The following is a 20,322-nucleotide window of genomic DNA, read 5'->3' on the forward strand; positions in this document are numbered from 1 at the left end:
ATATGCTGTTGGTCTAGGCAGACGGAGCGGTATAGGTGATGCTAGCGTGTGTCGTCTTTCTGCGCGATCTTGTCTCTGAGTAGAGCGGCAGAGCAGTTTCTGGCCAGGACGGAACGCGTACCTACGGTGCCCAGCAAGACCAAAGGGACGCCCGGTGCCGCGTGTGCCTGTGAATGCAGGGCCATTGTGGATTTGGTGCTTGTGCCGCTGGCTCACCACCACATGGCAATGGGCAACGATGCCAGAGCCCTTTATTACCTGCTGGAGTGCGCGGCTGCCTACTTGCACGTCTCCGACAACTACCTGGTGAGTCGCCCTGCTTGCCGGAGCCCACTGCACAAGGAGGCCTCTCAGTTGCCTTGTCCTGGGCAAGCCGATTTTGCCATTGCACTAGGACGTGCCTCTGTGGGGACTTGGGGCTGAACCGCTGGCGTCAGAGCCGGCCTTCTCCCCCTGTTTGCTTCTCCTGGGGCAAGGGAGGCAGGGCAGAGAAGCAGGACCTTTGCACAAGGCGCACGCGCCAGGAGGTGGTGCGAAGGAGCACTCGTGCCCGTGGGCTGTGTTAGGGTGGGCATCGCCAGGGGCAGATGTGTGCCCTCCTCAGAGAGCTGCTGGAGGCAACTGGGAACGATGGGGCTGGATGCAGGCTCTGCACCGACGCTCACCTGCTCTCTGTGTGCTTGTTCCAAGGCCTTTATGAACCTGAAGAAAGCAGAGGTTGTGAGGAGCTCAGCGGCTGAGAAAGCCGATGTGCTTCCCTGCTTTGAAGAAGCCACCTTCCTGAGCCTGAAAGGGGAGGTAAAGTGCCAGGGAGGTTCTGAGGGCTCTCCTGGTGGGTGGAGTTGGACGCTTTTGTTGGGGGGTGGCGGCGGCGGCGATAGGCCTGGCGTTTTGAGGCACGGCCGCTACCAGCGGCCTTTCCTGTGAGCGCTTCAGCCTCCGGCCAAAAGCGGTCGAGGCCCTCGGCCTTGGTTCAGGCAGAGCCTGGAAATGTGGTGCGTGCTCAGTCGGAGCCCTTTGGGACTGTCTGAAGAAGCCTTTCTCCTGTGCAGGTCTGCTACAACATGGGCTGCATGGACCTGGCAAAGAAGACGCTCAGCAAGGCATTGAGCCTGCTGAAGAGAAAATTCCCCCTCACCTCAGCTGGCGTCGTCTTCCAGTTTCTGCTGGAGAAGTCAGAGCGTGCCTCCCACAGGAAGAACAGAGAGTCCTCCCTTCATCAAGAGGCAGGGTAAGAAGCCGAAGGGAAAGAGGAGGGAAGGAAGAGGCGTTTCCTGCGTGGTCCCGGGCACCTAGGCCCACACCTGCCTAGGCTTAAGCCCAGACTTTCCCTGAGCATAGGCGTTAGCACGGGGAAAGCTGCTGAGGGACCTGGAGGCTCCTGGGTGGGGGAGCGGGCACGTGTTGGCTTGTGGGGGGGGGTGGTGGGGGTGAGAGCAGAGAGATGTTCCCAGGGAGCACAGGCTGCAGAGGGGAAGGGAGCCGGCAGGGAGGAGCAGGACGTGGGCAGGGAGGGGTAAGTGGAGGGGAGGTGTGAGAACGAGGAAGCTCAGGGGTTGCAGCCAGGTGCAAGGCTGCCGTAGAACAAGCCTTTTCCTCGCGGTGCCCAGCTTTGCTTCGCCCTCCCTGGGCTGTAGTGCCAACCCGTTCCTGCTAGCAGCCATCTTTCCCTGGGGGTGCTTCTTGGCTCTGCCGCTTCCATGCCTGCAGCCCGGCCTGCATCAGCTGCCGCCCTGCTGGGAGCAGGTGCAGCTGCCTCCTCTGTCGCCCTGCTTCCCCTGGCCCTGCCTGACCTGGCACTGTGTAGCTAGTGGCTGTGGCCCAGCAGTTTCTCTTGTGTGGCAGGAGGGAGAGGCTGCCCTGGCTGTTCCGGCAGAGCCACTGCCTTTCCTTGCTGCGGCAGCTCTTCAGCCTGGAGGGCACTTCCAGCGGCCGGAGGCTCTCGCGCCTGGCAGCGCTCATGAAGGTCAACACGGCCGAGGAGTCTGAGGATGCGAGTCACGTGAGTGCCTCCTCTCTGCGGCAGCAGACGCGTTTCTGACATAGCTCCTTTCCCCTGGCCCGCCTAGAGTACCAGCAGGGTCTGCCCGGGGCGGCAAGAAGAGGCCAAACGCGACGGAGTGGTACCCGTCCCTGAACTTTGCTTTACAAACTTCCAGCAGACGTGCGTTGCTGCTCTTCTTGGTAGTCGCTCTCATGGCGTTTGTTTCGCCGTTGTAAGCGTTGGGCTGGTTGTGGCTTGAAGGCAGCACCCCGCTGGGGCCCTCGTCTCGCCGCGGCTGCAGTTAGCAGCGGCAGTCCTAAGAACCGTTTGTCGTAGGGGTGAGAGCCCTGAGAGCAGAAGAGAAGAGAGCACCTGGCCGTTGGGTTTATGCCCTGAGCCGTCTAGGCCAGAGAGTCACCCTGGCGACATTCAGTCTTGTACAGTCTCCTGTCTGGACCGTTTTAGATCCTGTTGTCCTACATGGAATATGCGCGGTGCTGCCAGGACCTGGGCTGCCAGGAAGAGTGGCTGCAGTACGGGCGGGCGGCCATTCAGCTTAGCTCTGACGACGAGCTCTTTGGAGGAGGGGTATTAAAGGCTGCCAAATTTGCCCAGGCCCTGAGCCACCTGAACCTCAGCCTGGGGAATCTGCCCCTCTCTATCGACGTAGGTACGTACTGCCCCCGCTGCCTGCGAGAAGGCATCTCCGCCAAGGGAGCCTGTGCGAGCCTGCTGGTTTTCTTGGCAGGCTATCGCGCCAAGAGCCTGTGCATGGAGCTGGAGAGGCCCGACCTGGACTGCGAGGTCCTCGCCACGCTCTTTGCGGCGCTCTTTCTGCAGATGAGGTAATGCTGCTGCGGGACAGACTGCTGGTTGCGCAGGGTCAGGGGGCCACCTGAGATCCTTCTTGTGTCATTCTCTGCACGCAGCAAAGAGGGCTGCTTGGTTTCTTATTGGATACTCGCTGGCCGTATGGACGCTGGTAAATTAAACAATGCCAAGGGCCGTGGCTGGCTGTTTGGGAGCGTGAGTGTGTGCTGTGAAACTGCTGGAACAGTTGCTGGCTCGGTTCTGGCCCTTGCCAGGTAGCGCTTGCCCCAGGCAATTCCCAGGCCTGGTTTAGGAGCGAGCCTAGCGCAGGGAGGCGCTCGTTGTGTTTGGGGCGCTAGCCACGTTTGGTTGGGTGGACGCGGGCCTTTCCACGCCACGCGGCACCGGTGCCCGAGACGGCAGTCGTCCAGGGGGAGGTCTCGAGAGGAGCAGTTTCTGAAGCAAACGCGTTGTCTGGGCGAGTGCGGAGGGCAGTGGGGAGCTGTGCGTGCTCTTTGGCCTGCTTTTCCTGACAAAGACTTGGATGGAAAGGGGAGTAGCTCTGCTCCTGGGCCAATGGGAAAGCACTGGCTGCATGGGAAGGATGCCTGAGTTTTGCTCCGGGCCTTGCCGTTTGGGCCGGGGTCACTGCAGCCTTTCTCCGGAGACTTGTTGCCAAAAGATGAACAACTGTCTGCTGGAGAAACTCTGATGGCCTTGCCAGAAAGAGCAGCGCAGGGAGAGCGGGATGATGGGAAGGGGAGCGGGCAGCGTCCGGAGGTGGTGACTGGGCTCCCACCCCACGGAGAGGCTCCATGGCGGCTCGCTGTGCTCCTCCGCAGGTACCCAGAATGTGAGGAAGTGCTGCGCAGGCTCGAGAAGCAGGTGGCTGCAGAGCACAGCATCATTGGGCAGGCATACTTCTTCTCCTGCTGCTTAGACCTGTTGCTTTACGCTGGTAAGTGCTCAGTGAGGAGGGCCCCAGAGAGCCAGGAGGCTTGCAAAGATGCTTTTTCTCCTGCTACAACACGGGCGCCAGAGCCTCCAGCCATGCTTTCACTTCCTGGGCCGAGTCCTGGGCTATTTGGCTCTGGGTGTGTCTTTGTCTGTCTTTCCTGCCTGCCCTGTCTTTGTTTGCATGTTCTACACGTGATCCCAGAGTGATTTCAAAATGCTTGCAATTTCCCTCTTTGCTTCCCGCGTTTTGAGATTCCCCTTTCTGAAACCTCTTCCCAGGCTCGCTCTGCTCTGGCTCCTGGGGAAGCGGGCGGGCATAGCAGTGCTGGGATGTGCCTGACCAGGAGGCATCTAACAGCCTACGCTCCGGAGTGGCTGTCGCTTGCTGGTCAATGGCAGCGTGTCTCTGCCAGCGCTCGAAAGCTGCTGAAGAAAAGGGAATAGCTATCTGTGTGGCGCTTGACTAGCCCTGAGGAGCTAGGCTAGAACTCCAGCCCCTGCCTTGTTCCTGTTTGGTTTTTGCTTGCTCTCTGAGTGGTTTACCTGCCCAGAAATTCTCCAGCTGTGCTTCAGCTTTGTCCTGCTACGAATGCCCGAGGGAAAACAAGGCAGCGGAGGGCGGCACTGCTTCTCTGCGATGCATTTGTATTACAGGCTGGGAGTACAAGTCATTTGAAGAGTGCAGGAGCTTCGTTGAGCGGAACGAAGCAAACCGCATCCTCAGCTCGCACAACAGCATCCTGCTTGGACTGTATTCGTCCCTGGCTCTTTGGTAAGTTACAGAGGTGCTTAGACTGGCGACAGGCCCAGGCAGTGGTTCTGGCAGGGGAGGTGGGAGCTCTGGGCCTGTCGTGTCCCCCGTGCCCTGTCCAACAAGGCGGCCGTCGCTGGGGTGTAGAGTACTTGATCAAGTACTCTACAAAACGTGTGTGTGTGTGTGTGTGTGTGTGTGTGTGTGTGTTTCTCTCTGGATGGTGTAGGTTTGGAAGGCTTGGGCAGTGGGCCGACTTCCAGAAGCCCTTTGAAAAGGCCAAGAGGCTGCTGAAGAGAGCTGACGCCTCCGTTTTGGCCACCCAAGCATGCAGCCGGCTCCTGGAGTGCTACACGCTGGTGCTGCGGAACGACCTTGAGCGCAGCTCGGCGAGGGCCCGGGAGAGCCGCAGCAGGGCTCTAAGGGTGAGGGAAGAGGAGGAAGGGGGTGTGCATGCTGTGAGGGGACTCTAGGGAAAGCTGTGTTGCGAGCAGCAGTGGATTGGCAAGGCCGGGGCGAAGGAGCCGTGCTGGGATGGAGCCAGGCTAGAGGCGGAGTGTAGTAGTGGGTTAGAGAGGAACATGGCAAGAGGCTGCTCCCCCATGGGGCGGCAGCAAGAGGTGGTAGAGAAGGCAGTGAGGTGACGGGGGTCTTCCCGGGCACGTGAGGATTCCCTTGTGGGAGTGGGAATGGGAATGGGAATGGCCTGCAAGACAGGAGAAGAGACTTGCACAGCCATGAGCTAGCTAGTGAGCCCTGCTGAAATGCCTGCTGCATGTGAGGGCTTATGGCTCGGGAGAGACTTGTGTGGTATCTCAGCCTTGCTAGCTGCGTGCTCCTTGTGCCTTTGCGGCTGCTTTCCCCTTTGGGGAACAGGTGCAGTCCTCAGTGCCAAGCCATCGCCCAGCTCGATGACTTCTGCTGACGTGCCTCTCCATTGTTCTCTCGGTAGCTTGCGGAAGAGGTTTTTGCTCGGTGCTCTACAAGCCCCGTCTTCTACCCCAGAGCCTACCATCTGAAAGCGTACGTTTTCTGCATGCTGGGTAACAAAGACCAGAGCCTGTGGTGCCTCAGGCAGGGCCTCCAAGCCTGTGAAGTGAACGGCAACCTCCTGGAGAAGACTTGGCTGGAGATGAGCGCTGTAAGTGGATCCTCTTTGCCTCTGAGTTGCTCCCTGGGCAGAGGCTTGGCATGCCCTAGGAGAGGGTGGCGCGGACCGTACTCCGGCAGGTCCACGTAGGGAAAGCCCCCAGCGAGCTTCAGGAGCGTGTGCTGAAAGTCCTTGGCGAGCTGGTAGGGGCTGCTAGCCCTCCTCAGCAGGAGGGCAGTGGCAGCTGCGATGCCCTTCCCTCAGGAGGGGCTGGAAGGACACGCGAGGGAGCAGCACGCGCTGCAGCACGCCGCTCCTTCCCAGCATCTCTGCTGGGCTGAGGAGCGGTGGAGTGGAATCTCTGCCTCTCCCTTGAGCCAGCTCTGGGAGCCAGCCTGAACCTGTGAGGAGGCTTCCTTTGCGTTCCCTCTCCTTGCCCTCCCTGATAGGCTTTTGCAGCACGGCAGATTGGGTGATGGGTGGAAGAAGCTACTGCGAGAGGCCTCGCTTGCCTTCCCGGACCGCTCGGGGGACCTCCCGTTCTTCGCGGCTCTCACTTGGGCTTTTGTTTTCCTCAGGAGCGGTGGTTCACTGGCAAGGGCCCCGTGGGAGACTTGTGGCTGGAGACAGCGCCACGTTTTCCCCAGCTGAAGCAAGCAAAGCCTGAAGTCTGTAGCTCCAGGTACCTGCTGAAGCTGCCAGCACGGCCGAGCGAGGATGCTCTTCCAGGGATTAAATAAAGAAACACTGCCATCATCTCAGCGTTCTGTATGGCATAGTCACAGAGCACAGCAAGAGGACGCTGAAGGCGTGCCATGAGAGTCTCTGGCGTGTGGTTTATTGGGAAAGCTAGGCTGCGGGGAAGCCACCACCCCCGTTGTTAGTGCTCACAAGAGTCGAGGGCTGTAAAGCAGCGCAAGAAATTCTCTCCCCCTCGCCCTAGTGCAGGTCCCTGTGGCGCTGTGTAAGCACTTGAGCCGGCTGCAGGAGGAGCTTGGCCCTGGTGTAGGGCCAAGTGGTTGCTGAGGTGGGGAGGGTGGGAGGGTGTTTTTCTGCAAGCGGGCCTGGTTTGAAGTGTTCCCCAGTCAGAAAAGTCAACAGCACTAGCGGCCTCATCCTGTTCCCCTCTCTGGTTGATGCGGATGAAAGCTCCTTAGTGGAGAATGGATGTACGTGTGTCCATATAGAAGTAGCCAAGAGGGATGCCCCTGTGGGCGAGGGCGCTGCTTGTGCTGGGGTCCCCCCAGCTCCCAGCTGAGCTTGCCTTGGGGAGCAGCCAGCCCTTGCTGCTCACTGACAAGAGAGACCATTGGCCTAGGCGTCCTCACGCTGCTGCGCGCTCTTCCTGAGGAGGCAGAGCAAGCCTGCTCGGTCGGCCTGCATCGTCAGTCTCCCGTACGGGTGACCGCTTTGCCTGCCTCGTGGGAAGGAGGAAGGAGGAAGCGTGTGAGCTGGGCTGGCAAGCAGCGTTCCGAACCTGGGCCTGGCTCGGTGTGTGTGCCTGGCTGTCGCCAGCAGGTTGCAGTTGGGTGTGCTAGGTGCAAGTGACTTGTGCTTGCTTGGGAGACTTTTGTGGGCCCCGAGGCAGCAGGGGGAGCCTTCTGGAGGCAAGAAGAGAGACCATCTTGGTAGCCTGTCTCTGAGTGCTGAGGCAGCAGGAAAGAAGGCAGGCTGGTTTCTGCTGTCAAGTGCTCTGCTGTTTGAGGTCAGCAGCGCAAGGGCACAGGCTCGTCTAAAGCACCTGGTCCCCCAGGCCTGGGAGGGGCTGGTGCTCCCTCGCCTGGTCATTGCCTGAGGGAGAGGCACTGACAGTGCCAGAGGGACACTGGAGGCTGCCTGGGCAAGCAGCCGCTGAGTGTCACCATGTGCCAGGCATGCCAACTCGTGCAGCTGCTCCTCTGCGCGACTGGGGAGAAGGGCAGCTTTGGCGTGCACGGAGCGTGGCCTTGGCTGCTAGCCCTCGTCCCCCGTAGAGCCCGGCTCTCCTCAGTGCTGCTGCTTTGGTGGCAGGGAGAGTTGTGTGGCTCGGGGCAGCGGCTAAGGTGGACGGGGAGCTGCCTTTGCCTAGCTGGAGGCAGGTGCCCTGCGTGAGCCAGGGTGCCCAGCGTGGCTCTGTTTCCCTGGGGCATGCAAGGTTTACAACAGCGTTCTCCCTCGGAGCAGGGACCTGGAGCTGCCTCCTGCTGCAGCTTTTTACTTTGTCTTGCCCTCTCTGATAGGCCGGTGCGCCGTGGTCCTGGCCCAGCCCTGTCCATCTCCTGCCGGCCTCCCCCAGGAGCCGTGCGGATGGAGGTTGGCTGTGTCCCCCGCTCCCGCCCCGGAAAAGCCCCACTTCTTTTTTGCAAAGAAATACAAGTCCTCCGAGCAGCCCTGGAAACGCCCAGCTGCGTGCTGCAGTGGCCGTGCTTTTGGGGAAGCCTGGGCTGCTGGCTGTCAGCATGTCTGTTAGGCCCTTTGCGCTTGGGAACGTGGGAACCAGCTGCTGTTTCGGCCACGGGTGGAGGTCAGTCGCTGTGCGAGCCTCCTTCAGCTCTGTACGGGAGACAACTGTGTCGCGCTAGCCACATCTGAGCAACCGGCTCGGCGTAAGGAGGGAGCTGGGGTAGCTTCCCGGCAGTTGCTGGGTAAGCGGTGCCTTGCAGAGGCTGTCACTGTTAGCTGGATCAGCGTACGCAACAGTGTACAGGTAAATGATGACACGCGGCCAATGTCACTGTGACCCGATTGTGACCCCCCCCGGCCCCTTGGTGACAGAGGGCCAGCCGCGCCTCCCCAAGGCCAGTGCGCAACGCTGTGCAGTGGTGTCTGGTCGTCCTCCCTGGTGGGCACGGTGGGTCGTCTTGTACTGAGGTACCGCAGGTACCCCAGGGCGCTGACGATGTCTTGTGCCTGGGAGCGAAGGTCAAAGCACTGCTCAGAACTGGGGGAAGTAGCTGCTTACGTCCCCGACCTGCTTTTGTCTGAGGACTTGAAGCAGGAGAACCGTTGCGTTCAGAACTTCCACGGAGTGCTGCTCTTTGCGGATGTGTCAGGTGGGTCAAAGCGTTATGAAGGGCGGGCACTGAGGAGGAGTCACCGACCCGAGCCGTTGGGACTTAGCGGGCCTTTTGGAGCCCTGGTCGTCCCGCCTGTGGTAGAGAAGGGGTCAAAGGAGATGTCGTTTGCTGCTGAGGTCTTCCGCTTTGGGGAAGTAGCGCTCGGACGTAGCCGAGGTCACAGCCCGGGGGCGGTCTTTGCTGCCAGCCGCACTGCGGCCTGCTTGTGGTCACCCGTCTGCTCAGAGCAGTGTGCGTAGGGAGCTCTGAGGCTGCCGGAGCAGCAGCTTGGGCCCGCGCTGTTGACTGCAGTGCTCTCTCCGGAGCTTTGGGGAGGTGTGAGGTGGGCCAGGCTCTGGCTCATGGAGGCCTGGGAGAGGAGGCCTGGCTGCCTTGCCTCACCCTTGTTAGTCTTTGTCAGGGCAAACTTGGAGGAGCAGCTGCTGCGCAGAGGAGCTGGCTTGCCAGGTGCTGCGTTAGTTGGCAAAGGCCTCCCGGGCTTTCTAGCTAAGGGTGTTGCCTGGCTGTAGGCAAGAGGGGAGGCAGCCGGGGGACGTGCTGGAGGGTGGCAGCCAAGTGCAGGAGCTAGGCGTAACGGGTAGGTGTGAGCATGGGGAAGGCGCCCGTCAGCGAGCGCTCAGAAGCGCGGGTGGAATTAGAGGGCTGTGCCCGCTGTCAGGGGCGCGCCCGGGTTCTCCCGGAGCGTGGTTCTCTTGGCTGGCTGAAAGCGACGTGGAAAGTGCCAGGTCCTTCGGCCCCGTGGACGCGTCCTGATTTCTTTGTGCCTGTGTGTCCCTGTTGCAGGTTTCACTGCTCTGACAGAGAAATTCAGCCAGAGCATCAGCAGAGAGCGGGGTGCGGATGAGGTCACGCAAACCCTCAATCGCTACATGGGTGACATTTTGGAGGGTAAGTGCCGTTCTGCAGGACTGTGTGGGATTGGGCCACGACGAGAGAGAGGTGCTGGGCAGCCTGCTGCTGCTGCTGCCGCCGCCTCCTCCTTGCGCGGGCTGGAGGTTCCCATGGGGCTGAGAGCAGCCGAGAGCAGCTGGGCTCTTCTGGCAGGTGCTTTCTGCTCCCCACGAAGACTAAGGAGGTGCCCGCTTTCTCAGCACCCACCCTTGGCCTTGTGGAGTGACCGCTGTTCAGTGATGGAGGAAGATTTTGCTGGTGTTGGGGCGCAGGGGGGAGCGGGGGCATCTAGCCAGTGTTAGTGCCCAAATGAGCCGGGGATGGGGGCGCTGACCAAAGTGTGCGTTACTTTCCCTGGGGCCTTGTCACAGGGCACAGTAGCGTAGGTCCCAGGGCTGTGGTCCCTGTGAGCAGTGCAGCTGCTACGTTTGCTAAGTTGTGCCCCCAAAGCACCGCTGCTCTTGTGCTGCTGTCTGAGCAGAGCGGCTTGTCCTGCGGCCTTCCTGAAGAAGGCCTAGCTGCAACTCTTGTTGTGCTTTTTTTTTTCGCTCCGCAGAGCTGCTGGCTTTTGGTGGAGACATCTTGAAGTTTGCAGGTACGTGTGCGTAAAAGAGACGTGGCCTCGTCTGCTGCAGCTGCAGACGAGTGCTAGGGGAGAGGGGAGACAGAGCCGCGAGCTGGCAGAGCCCCGAGGGGTGGCTCTGCTGGCACGCAGGTGCCCAGGGGGAGCTGCCGTCCCGGGCCCTGGCGGCGTGGCTGCAGTTGTAGCTGGCGGGGCAGAGGGGGAGGTGTGCCTGTGGCCAGGGTGCTGTAGTTGAGGAGGAGGCCTTCACCCAAACGCATTTTCCCTGGCACGCCTGCTGGCTTCCGCTGCCCCGGCAGGTGGGTGCAGGTCAGGGAGCGTCAGGTGTCACGAGAGCCGTCCCTGTCCCCTTGCTTTCCCCAGGGGATGCTGTGCTGGTGCTGTGGAGAGCAAAGCACACGCAGCTGAGGGACACCATCAGCCTGGTGCTGCAGTGTAGCCAGCAAATCCAGGAGAAGTACAGGATCCGTGAGACGGACGTGGGTCTGAAGCTCCGACTGAAGATAGGTACGGGGAGTGCCGGATTAGGCTGCTGCGCGTTCTCAGGCAGGCGTTCACGAGCTGCCTGCATGCAAAGTGAGCCGGTGGCCGGCCAACGTGCCGGTGTGGGGCCCCTGATGAGGACCCCCTCCCCGGCCATGATCAGTCCTGAATCCATAAAGTGGGTGCTTCGCCTGCACTCGAAGCAGTTGAGCGGGAAGAGCCCGGCTCCAGGGCTGAGCTTCAAAGTTGGCCTGGGAGGAGCTGAGCTGTGGCGGGCTGTGGAGGTAAAAATGCTCTCTGCATCAGTTGTGCTTGTCTCTCACCAGGGATCTCTGCAGGGCATATGTCCCTCCTGACTGTTGGAGACAAAAAGCAGCAGCACTTCCTGATCCTTGGCCAGGCCGTGGGTGAAGTGTGGCAGGCCCAAAACCTTGCCAATGCAAGTGACGTGATCCTGTCACCCAGCTGCTGGGAGCTCTGTAACCAGAACAAGATCAAGACCAAGAGACTTAAAGGCCAAAGCGCTGTGAAGGTGGGTGGGATGGCCTCTGGAGCAATTCTGAGGGCCTGGCCGTGGCCGTGGCTGCGAGGGAGGAAGGTGCGAGGAGGGCGAGGAGACGCGCGTGGAGGGAGTTCTAGGTGTCGACGTAGGTGGGGAGCAGTAGCTGTTGGGGAGCAGTTTTGTCTCCGGGTTGTCTCTGGATTCTGCTGGGTGGCTTTGAAGAGGGGGTCAGGAGGCGCTGGAAGAGCCTGCCTCAACGGGTACTGTCCTCTGTGGGTGCTGGAGCTGTCCTCGACGCGTTTTTGTACTGTGTGCCTTTAGGTTACAGGCATGGAACGGATGTCTCTGTCGGAACGCGAAGACATCTTCTCCAAGTTTACCCGAGCCCAGCTGAACTACAGTTCTCCTGAGGCGTCAGGTGAGGCCCATCTTCATGATGTTCTGTGGCTGCCCAGAAAGGTGGGGGCGGGCTTGTTCAGGGGCCAGCGAGGAACGCCCTCTGCCCTCTCCCCCTTGCAGTTAGCATTTGTGCCTTTGGCCCTGGTGCGCTTCAGCGGAGGCACTCGCTGCTTCCCCCTCCTTCCAGGGGCCTGCTCTGGCTGAGCACCTGCAGGAGGAAGAAACGTGCAACTGGAGGAGACTTTCTCTCCCTGAGTTCCAGTGCCAGCCCCTGCTTTCCAACTGCTTTTCCCTAGGCAGGCTCGTAGTGCCAGCCTGCCAGTCACCGCCTGGATTTTCCTTCCCTAGGCATCCTGAGGCCTGCTGTTACCCTGGCCCCTCGGCATGCTCTGGGGAAGCTGCTGCGGAAGTACGTCCCCGCATCTGTTCTGAGGAAGGTATGGCCACAGCTGCCGGGAGCTGTGTTTTTTTTTTTGCCCCGAGGGGAGGATTTATTCCTTCCGCGGAGAGCGCGGGCTGCTGCCCACGTGTGGGCTCTTGCTTGGTGTTTGCTGGAGGCAGTCAGCTCTCGGGGAGAGCTGGCTGCTGAAGGTGTCCCGCTCTCGTCTTCCAGATTGATGACAGGCAGCCCCCGGACTACTTGTCCGAGCTACGGCCGGTCACCTGCCTCTTTGTCAAGCTGCAGTTTGCTGCCGATGTCAACTTAACGCAGATCTGCAAGGCTATCCAGGACAGCAGCGTGATGATGTTGGAGATCATCCGGCCTCACAAGGGCGAGATCAACAAAATCTCCATGTTTGATAAAGTGAGTGTGGGGGAGGAGCCCACCCCGCAAAAGCGTGGGCAGCAAACGAGAGGGCAGTGGCTCTCTCGCTCTACTGAGCAGTGGGGAAAGGAGAAGCAGCTCTGCCTCGGCGCTGGGATCAGCACCCTCTGGCTGGGGGTTGCCCTGAAGCTCTGCTGCTCTCGGCAGAGGCTCGACTCGCACGGCATGAGCCGTTTGCCGTAGGCGTTGTCACAAGCTGTGCTGCCCCCGTCCTTGGCAGGGCTGCACGTTCCTGTGTGTGTTTGGACTCCCTGGAGAGAAGCTGCCCGACGAAAGCGTTCACGCCTTGGAAAGCGCTCTTAAAATCTCCAAGGCGTGCTCCTCGAGGCCTAGGAAAATCGAGTGAGTGGGGAGGCGCGTTGCCCGGGACTGCGCGGGGGAAGGAGGGAGGGATGGTTTCTCAGCGAGACGTGCCCTCTAGCTTGGCCTCCTCTGTCCCTGGGAGGAAGGAGACAGTGCCCTGAGAGGTGCCCTTCTTCCCCGCGCCGAGGAGACGTGCTGTGGCCGGCTGGAGTCAGGGACTTTCCGCCCGTCCCAGCTGTGAGGCCTTAGGGGAAGGGCTGAAAACTGCCTGGCTGCTCTCGGGAGCCCCTTTCACACGCTGCGGAGCTCTGCAGGTCCCCGAGGTCTGCCCTGCCAGGGCGGGAGGTGGTGCGAGGGGAGCTGGGTGAAGGGGTGAAGGTAGGCGGGCAGGCAGGCCTGTGCGCGGGTGCTGCTGAACGCCTGTTGCTCTCCGTGTGTGTCAGGGCCGTGTCTGTCGGGGTTACCAGCGGGACGGTGTTCTGCGGAGTCGTAGGCCATCGCGTGAGGCACGAATACACAGGTACGAGGTGTTTGGCTGAGGAGTGGGTGGCTGGGCTGGGTCTGTTCAGCCGGAGCAGTGTGCCAAAGGAAGAGGCAGAGCGGCAGGGAACAGCCTGTTGCCCGTACGTGCTGGGCTGGGACGAGGCCTTGGCCTGTGGCCTGTGGCCTGTGGCCTGTGGGGAACGAGGGAGGCAGGGCGGGCGCCACTGCGGTGCGGGGGACCGGGCTCAGAGCCTTGTTGTTCCTGTTGGTTGTGCTGCCAACGGTTTGGGGCTTGCCTGTGCTGGAGGCGATGCAGCCGTTGGCGGTGAAGGGTGGAGCGGGTTGGTTTCATAGGTACGTGAATGCGTGCTCTCTCTCTGTGGCAGTCATTGGCCAGAAGGTGAATCTGGCAGCCCGGCTGATGGAGCACTACCCTGGGCTGGTGTCCTGTGACGCAGCGACGTACGCAGCCTCTAGGCTGCCCCGATGGTGCTTCAAGGAGCTGCCGGAGGCAAAGATGAAGGGGGTTGTCGATCCTGGCCCCGTGTATCAATACCTGGGGGTGTCGGCGAAGTCGTGAGTGTCCTGTTTGAGCGGGCTGGTTGGGGGCAGGGTGGCACACAGGGTCCAGTCTTGGTCCGCCAAGAGGAGTTGTGCAGAGCTGGCCCCCGCCCACACCTCCCATCGCTGGGGCTGAGAAGATGGAAAGGCAGAGCACGGGTATGCTTTTGGCCTGCCTACGCTGGGGCCTCCTGCTGTAAGGAGACTGGGAGTGATGCCGGAGGGGTGGAGAAGGCTTTTAGGTGTCCGTAGGCACAGAGGGGCCTTGCAGCCCCTGCCCAAACGGCTTCCAGCTGTGCTTTCTGCCCTGTGCTTGCTCCATTGCGCGCAAGACTAACGCAGTGGCAATTCTGCCCCAGGGAGGCGTTCTCCCAGCTGCTTCCGAGCATGAGGCTCCCAGAAAGCTTTTGGTCAGGCCAGGACTCAGTTCCTGAGTGCCTCCTGGTGAAAGTTCAGGTGTTCCCCCGGGCCAGGGTTTGGCATCCTCTTTGGAGGACGTTTGGAAGGTTGACGTTGCCGTCCCCTTGCAACTTCAGAAAAACTCAAGCCCAAGGTGCCTGGTGCTTGGCGCCTTGGCCCAAGAAGTGACCCTTGTCGTCCTGTTGCACGTCGTGGCTTGCAGTGTTTTTTCTTGCCCGTCTTTGCCTTGACAGCAGCTGTTGCAGGGCCCCGCTTCTAGAAAGCGCTGCCTGTGAGCACAGGCCGGGGGACCAGAGACTTGTTTGGCTTGTCCTGCGGGGTGCAGCAGTGTGCTAGCCAGCGGCACTGCCTGGCTTCTTGCTCATGTCTCTGCTTCCTTGGGCTTTGGCCTGTGGCGCTCGAGTCTTGATGCTGTCCGGTGTCCCCCTGTGGCCGTTGGGCTTCTTCCTGGCTGCAGCTTTGCTAGTGCTCGTTTGGTGTTTGCGCTCTCTGCTGGGCCAGTGGGAGCGTGGGCAGGATTTGCTCCGGCTCAAAAGAAGAGCGGGCACCCGGGAGCGTGTACCCTCAGCTCCAGCTCCACGCGTGGCTCTACGTCCTCCAGCTTCTGCCTACTTAATTGGCTCTTGTTTTTCTCTTCCCGCTGCTAGCGTGTTTGGCATGGATGTTATGAAGGAGAGGTCCGGCTATTCCCCGTTGCTCGGTAGGTGGAGAACGCCTTGGTCTGCCGAAGGCCGATTTGTTGCCGTCGGTACCTGTTAGTTCCGCTCTGGGAACGGAGAAGCTTTTGCGAGGGATGGTGTTGCCCGGCGTGGCCCTAAGGGTTTGGTGCATACCTTGGCTCCTAGCTGGTTCCTGTCTTTGGGGTTGGGCCGCAGCTAGAGGTGGGAAGCAGGGTGAGGCGTGCACCGGGTGCTCCCTGCTGTGCTGCATAGCTAGCGTGGCGGGACCTTTCCAGTGTGCAGTTGCTCACAGCCTCAGGGCTAAAGCGATGCCCGTATTTGGGATCGGGGAGGAGATTTCCTTGGGTCTGACTGACCCGCTGCGGCGGCGAGAGAGAAGGGTGCCGACGGCTGTTTGCTTTCCAGCTCGCTGCAACAGCTCGCTTTCTTGTTTGCCTTCCCAGGTCGGGAGGAGGAGATTGCCCTCTTTGAAAGCTACTTGAAAGCCTACGTGGATAAGAAAGCAAGCCACATCATGGCGTTTGAGGGCGTAACGGGCTCTGGAAAGAGCCATTTACTTACGGAGCTTGCCTCTTTAGGCCAGGCTGCTGGGCTCAGGTGAGTGTTGCTGACCGGGACCTGCGGAACGCTTTCGCTGCCCAGCCGCTGATGTCCGTGGGCTACTGGAGCCCCTCTGCCCGGGTGCGTGGCCCTTGGACTGCAGCATCCCTGCAAGGCCTGCAGGAGCTGCTGCTGAGGAGCAGCTGCGTGCTCTCCTGCTCCCTCCTGAGGGAGCTAGAGGTGGCTCCTGGAGCCACTGCTGTTGAGCTTCCTTCTTTGGGCCAGGCACCAAGCAAGGTAGAGCCCGAGCTCAGTCAGGGCTTTGGCCGTAGCCCCAGAGCCAAGAGAAGAAACCCAAGTGGCCCTAGATTCCGCCTCTCCCCTAGAGCTTAGTGCGAGAAGCCTGCGGCTGCTTGGGTCCCTCTCTGAATCTCAGTGCCTTTTGCTTCTGCATGGCAGGGTAGTGGCTGTGGAAGTGCTGGAGCTCAACCTGAAGCAGGTCTACTCTGCCATGCGCATGGTGCTGGCTGTGGCCATGGGCCTGCAGGCCTGTAAATCGTGCAGTGCCAGACAGCTCGTCCTGCAGGAAAAGCTCCAAGGGCTGGTGGAAGAGAGCAGCTACTGCCTCCTCAACGTGCCTTTCGTCGTTAAGGTGAGAGCGAGAGGCCTCTGTGGCCGTGGCGAAGGCCTGCTTGTGAGCCGTCCTGTGGCTGTTGTGGTTGGGACACTGTGGCTGGGGAGTGGGCTTAGCTCCCTGGTGGGAGCAGCAGGAGGGTAGCACAGGCTGTGCTTCTGTTTGTGGGTCCAAAGAGGGGGGCGAGGGGGCCGAGGGGGCCCCTTGTTAGGGGTGAGTGCAGGTGCCAGGCTGCTGCAGGCAGTTCCTGGGGCCTTGCTCAGCAGCCTGGAAAGGGCATTGCAGAGAGGCTTTGAGAGGGGGCTGATGAGCTGGTGCTGAGTTCACTGGTGCGGGAGCAGCCTGCTCCCTCGCGCGATTGCCATGGCGAGGGAAGAAGCTCTTCTCCCGCCTCATCCCTCCCTGCAAGAGCTCTGCCAGAGACCCTCAGCAGAGGGCCTCCGTTGTAGGCTCCCGGTGACGTCCGCGCTGCGTCTCCTCTCCACTGTGTGGGGGAGAGGTAAGATGCTGAGGGCAACAGAGGCGTTTTGCTCGCTTGGACTTGCGTGGTGGGCAGGTGTGCTGAACCGCCCTGAAAGGCTGTTGCTCTGTGACTCTGCTTTTCCGGCCAGTTTCCCCTGTCGGAGAAGGTGTCCAAGATGAGCGACGCTCAAAGGACAATGGAACTGGAGTTGGTTTTTAAGAAAGTGCTACAGAAGGTGAGCCGTTCTCCCCATCCTGGGTCAGAGAAGGAAAGCAAGGCCGCAGGCTGAGGGCTCTGCAGGAGAGCGGTGGGAGCTGGTGGGAGGACAATGTACCGGGGTCATTGCCCTGCAGAGGCTGAACTCCCCGTGCCATGTCCCCTGATAACTTTCCTCCTGTGAAGTTGGAGGGCATGTGCTCAGGGGGAGGAGGAACGGTGTCTTTCCGTGCCACCGTGCCCGAGAGACCTTAAGAGTCTCGGAGCACGGAAGAGCGGGTGAGATTCTGAACGAAGAGGTAGCTGGGGAGAGGAGAGCGACTTCTGCGCGTCCTCTGTGTGGGGAGAGGCCGGCCAAAGTTTGCCCTGTGGAGGATGCTTGAGAATCCCTCAGAATCCACCCAGACCAACGTGTTTGTTTCAGCTCGTTGAAGACGAACTTGTCCTGTTTGTCATCGACAACGCGCACTACATCGACTCTGCCTCCTGGGCTGTTATGTCGCGCGCGCTCAGAGATGTCCCGCTCTTTGTGGTCATGGGCTTTGCTCCCGCTCGCTCTAGAAGACAGAGGCTCTGCGAAGCTGCAGCAGACATCATGAAGTTGCAGCAAACGACCCACGTTCATCTGGGAGAGCTGAAAGCTTCAGCTGTTGTGCAGAAAGCCTGCCGGGAGCTGGGAGTTGTCAGCGTGCCCAGGGACCTAGAGACGTAAGTCCCAGGCGGGGCCTCGGAGCTCTTCCCGAGGGGTTGACCCTCTGCAGAGAGAGGGCAGGAGGGAACGAACATGGTGGGGCAGTGGGGGCGATTTGCTGGGGCCGAGGCTCTCACTGGTGCTGGGGAGGATCTAGGCTGTTGGGGCCAGGAGAGACGAGGCTGGCAGCTCTGTGCCTTGGGCACTGTCCGCGACTCTTTTCCGGCGCGTTCCAGCAAGCGCTGTATCTTCCGGGCAGCTCAGATGCCAAAGGCAGTGGGAGTGCTGGCCTGTTCAAAAGGGAGGTGTAGCTGTGGCAAAGATGCTGGTCTGAAGCGTGTCCCACCTTGCTTTGCCTGTGTCAGTCCCTGCTGGATCTGCTCCTTTCCAGGTTCCTGATGCAGAGAAGCTGCGGGATCCCATATTACTGCGAGGAACTGCTGAGCGACCTTAAGCGCCACGACATGCTCTTGTTCCACCTGCTGCGGAAGGGCGAGAAAACGGAGGACAAGTGGGAGAGCCTCTTCAGTAAGCACCTTTGTGGCTGACGGCCTGGCTGCTGCGGCCCATCTTCCAGAGCACGTTGTTGCCCTGGGCTTCCCCTGTGAAGCTGGCACAGGCTGGTGTTGCAGCAGTAGAGGCCTTGGCCTGGCTCAGGCGTGGGCTCCTGCATGCCTTGCTGCTGGGATAGCCTAAGCACAGGCTGGGGAGTTTGGGTGGCTTTGTGAGGCGAAGCAATGCGGACGGGGCAGAAAATTGCAAAGGAGGGGAAGAGACGCTCCCTGGCACTAAGCTCAGCCCTGGTATTGTCTGGAGGCAGCATGAACGGGGGCGGTTATTGTGGAGCAGTGCGGAGAGTGGCGTGGCTGCAGTGTGCCTTGGGTGCAGCCGCGCGGTGGATTTATGCTGCCACGGACCGCAGGGCCCAGCTGCTGTGAGACCTGCTCGGGGGATGAATGCTAAAGGGTGGAAGATGGAGGGCAAGTGGGAGGTCACGGCCTGAATCGTCTCCCTTTTTGAAAATCGCTTTACGCTGCTCTCTTGCTCCGCTCAGCTTCTGTAACGGAGGCTTCCCCTGCCGCAGCCTCCTGGAGCTCCAGCGCGGGGAAGGACCGCAGGGTGTGCACCATCAGACCTGACGTGAACCTGCAGAGCATCGTGCTTCCCTCCACCTTGAAAGGTGAGGGGCCGAGCCCCGCTGCGGCGGCTGGCGGCTGCACGGAGGTTCTTTCCCGGGGCGTGGGCTAGAGAGAGGCTGCGCGTCTGCGTGCTGCAGAGTTACCCCTCTCAGCTCTGGGGCTCTGCTGGGAAGGTGGCTCTGGTCCCGCTGGTTCTTCCCATTTCTCGGGGTGCTGGATGGGAGGCTGGGAATGAGCTTCCCTGCCCTCTAGCTGTGACCTTGCGCAGTGAGCCTGGCAGAAACGTTCCCCAAGGAACATGTGTTTCTCCTTTTCCCGGTCCTTGCTTCCTGTGCTTGCAGGAGGAGCAGAGCCGTGTTGGAGATACGTGCCCTGGGTTGCGACTGCCCAAGGGGTTTGGTCCCTAGGAAAGAAGGCTACAAATGTAGCGTCTGGTGTGGTGAAGCTAAGGCAGCCTCGGCAGCCTCAGGCTTGGGAGAGGGCAAGAGAGAGACCTGTGGCTTGTTTTTGACAGGGATTGCGCTGGCTGAGGTGGACAGCATGAAGCCCTCGGAGCGGATGGTCTTGAAGTGCGCAGCCGTCATCGGGCCGACGTTTACCACCGAGCTGCTGTTACGCCTCCTTCCCAGGTGGACCAGGACCAAGATGAACAAGGCGTTGAATGTCCTGGTGAGAGGCAACGTCTTGAAGTGGCTGAATGCTGGGAAGGTGCCAGAAGGCAGCAGTGTTCCCGCCGAGGGGTCCGCCACCTCTCTGGAGGAAGAGAGCGGTAAGTGGTGATAATGCGCCCCCGGGAGCGTGGTAGGCTCCTGCTGCTCCCGGCTGTGTGGCTGGCGGGGCTCGCCAGGGCACGCTGCACTGCCCCCTCCGGTGGTGTGTAATGCCCAGGGCCGGCCTTGCTTCTGCTGCCAGCAGCCTCGGCAGCTGCTTGCGGGGGTGCGGCTGAAGGCTGTGCGTTGGGAGGGAGAGCAGGGCGGGAGCCTGTTGCGCAGGCTGTGCTGGTGTCGGCAAGGCAAACGGGTCCCTTTCACCCTAGCGCTGCGAGGCTCCGAGTGCAGGAGCGCTGGTTTCCTGCCAAGGATCCACGCCAAGGCCTGTCTTTCGTCCCCCGGCTGTGGCCCCAGCTGTGGCTGATGTGAAGGCCCGTTGCCTTTCAGGTGCCCAGAAGCGGTGCTTGGGCGAGACCGAGAAGACGGCGAGGCTGCAGTCTGGCGTCCTGACCTTCTGCGCCCCGCTGCTGCGGGAGGCTGCCTACGAGCTGTGGCCCAAGGGACAGAGGGTGGCCATGCACCGCAAGTGCACGGCCTTCCTGGAGAGGCAAGCGCACAAGTGCCAGTGCTGCGGCGGAGGGGACTTTGTGGCCTTCCACCGCTTGGCCCTCGGCAGCGCCCAGGAGGCAGAGAGCTGGGACGACCGCGCCAGCGAACGCTACTCGTCCAGCTGGGAGGCCTGGCTGCTCAGACAGGAGGAGCTGAAGAGGGATGAGCTCCGTGCCGCTCCGGGTATGCTAGCTGCCGTGCTTTGGAGCCTGGGCCCTCCACACTGTGCTTGCGCAATTAATGGAAGCGCTCCTCTGTCTCAAGCGCCGTCCGCAGAAGCGTTTTGCTGGAGCCTAGGGATGCTGTCAGCGCAGGGGAGAGGCTTCCCTAAGACTAGCTTAGTCCTCCACTGAGGCCAGCTGCACCAGCAGAGCCATGCTGTGGGCACAGCGTAGAGCCTCTCTGCCCCGGAACGCCCTCCTGCATTTCCCCGGAATGACCAGAGAGCAGCCCATGTCCTTGCAGTGACAAGAGCCTTGCGGTGCACCCCCCGGCCCCGCAGGCTGAGGCGCCTTTCCTGGTGGGTGTGCTACGCTTGCCC

The 20,322-nt window shown here is 61.0% G+C and overlaps 3 protein-coding genes across 3 annotated transcripts; all 3 read left to right on the forward strand.

Moving 5' to 3' along the window:
• Positions 1-115: 115 nt before the first annotated feature.
• LOC138065611 (adenylate cyclase type 10-like) lies at positions 116-3,073 on the forward strand. Its single transcript, XM_068930378.1, has 5 exons — positions 116-306; positions 691-798; positions 1,053-1,231; positions 1,846-1,884; positions 3,070-3,073. Exons 1-5 carry the CDS (start codon positions 223-225, stop codon positions 3,071-3,073), a joined length of 414 nt encoding a protein of 137 aa, XP_068786479.1. The 5' UTR covers positions 116-222.
• A 432-nt stretch (positions 3,074-3,505) lies between these two features.
• Positions 3,506-6,338, forward strand: LOC138065623 (adenylate cyclase type 10-like). The gene is made up of 5 exons (XM_068930481.1): positions 3,506-3,647; positions 4,406-4,523; positions 4,732-4,927; positions 5,455-5,643; positions 6,171-6,338. The coding sequence occupies exons 1-5, from the start codon at positions 3,506-3,508 to the stop codon at positions 6,330-6,332; spliced, it is 807 nt and encodes a 268-aa protein (XP_068786582.1). The 3' UTR covers positions 6,333-6,338.
• Positions 6,339-8,518: 2,180 nt separating this feature from the next.
• LOC138065653 (adenylate cyclase type 10-like) lies at positions 8,519-20,288 on the forward strand (the record flags this gene model as incomplete). Its single annotated transcript, XM_068930579.1, has 19 exons — positions 8,519-8,624; positions 9,432-9,536; positions 10,096-10,134; positions 10,486-10,629; positions 10,932-11,137; positions 11,914-11,943; positions 12,120-12,311; positions 12,553-12,674; positions 13,079-13,155; positions 13,505-13,694; positions 14,747-14,799; positions 15,223-15,356; positions 15,822-15,971; positions 16,565-16,651; positions 17,057-17,340; positions 17,715-17,851; positions 18,378-18,503; positions 18,977-19,006; positions 20,284-20,288. Coding segments are annotated over 19 exons (2,217 nt in total), but the record flags the coding sequence as incomplete, so codon positions are not given.
• Positions 20,289-20,322: the final 34 nt, after the last annotated feature.

This window comes from Struthio camelus, chromosome 1 (genome assembly GCF_040807025.1).
Source record: "Struthio camelus isolate bStrCam1 chromosome 1, bStrCam1.hap1, whole genome shotgun sequence".
Taxonomy (NCBI): Eukaryota; Metazoa; Chordata; class Aves; order Struthioniformes; family Struthionidae; genus Struthio; species Struthio camelus.

What these genes read in the sequence shown, in the direction of transcription:
- LOC138065611 (XM_068930378.1), top strand. Translation starts at nt 223, where the DNA reads ATGGCAATGGGCAACGATGCCAGAGCCCTTTATTACCTGCTGGAGTGC. An exon ending in TCCTGAGCCTGAAAGGGGAG is followed by an intron (nt 799 to 1,052) that starts GTAAAGTGCCAG and finishes TCTCCTGTGCAG; the next exon opens with GTCTGCTACAACATGGGCTG. An exon ending in TCCCTTCATCAAGAGGCAGG is followed by an intron (nt 1,232 to 1,845) that starts GTAAGAAGCCGA and finishes CTTGTGTGGCAG; the next exon opens with GAGGGAGAGGCTGCCCTGGC.
- LOC138065623 (XM_068930481.1), top strand. Translation starts at nt 3,506, where the DNA reads ATGGCCTTGCCAGAAAGAGCAGCGCAGGGAGAGCGGGATGATGGGAAG. An exon ending in CCTCCGCAGGTACCCAGAAT is followed by an intron (nt 3,648 to 4,405) that starts GTGAGGAAGTGC and finishes TTTGTATTACAG; the next exon opens with GCTGGGAGTACAAGTCATTT. An exon ending in CTTGGCTGGAGATGAGCGCT is followed by an intron (nt 5,644 to 6,170) that starts GTAAGTGGATCC and finishes TGTTTTCCTCAG; the next exon opens with GAGCGGTGGTTCACTGGCAA.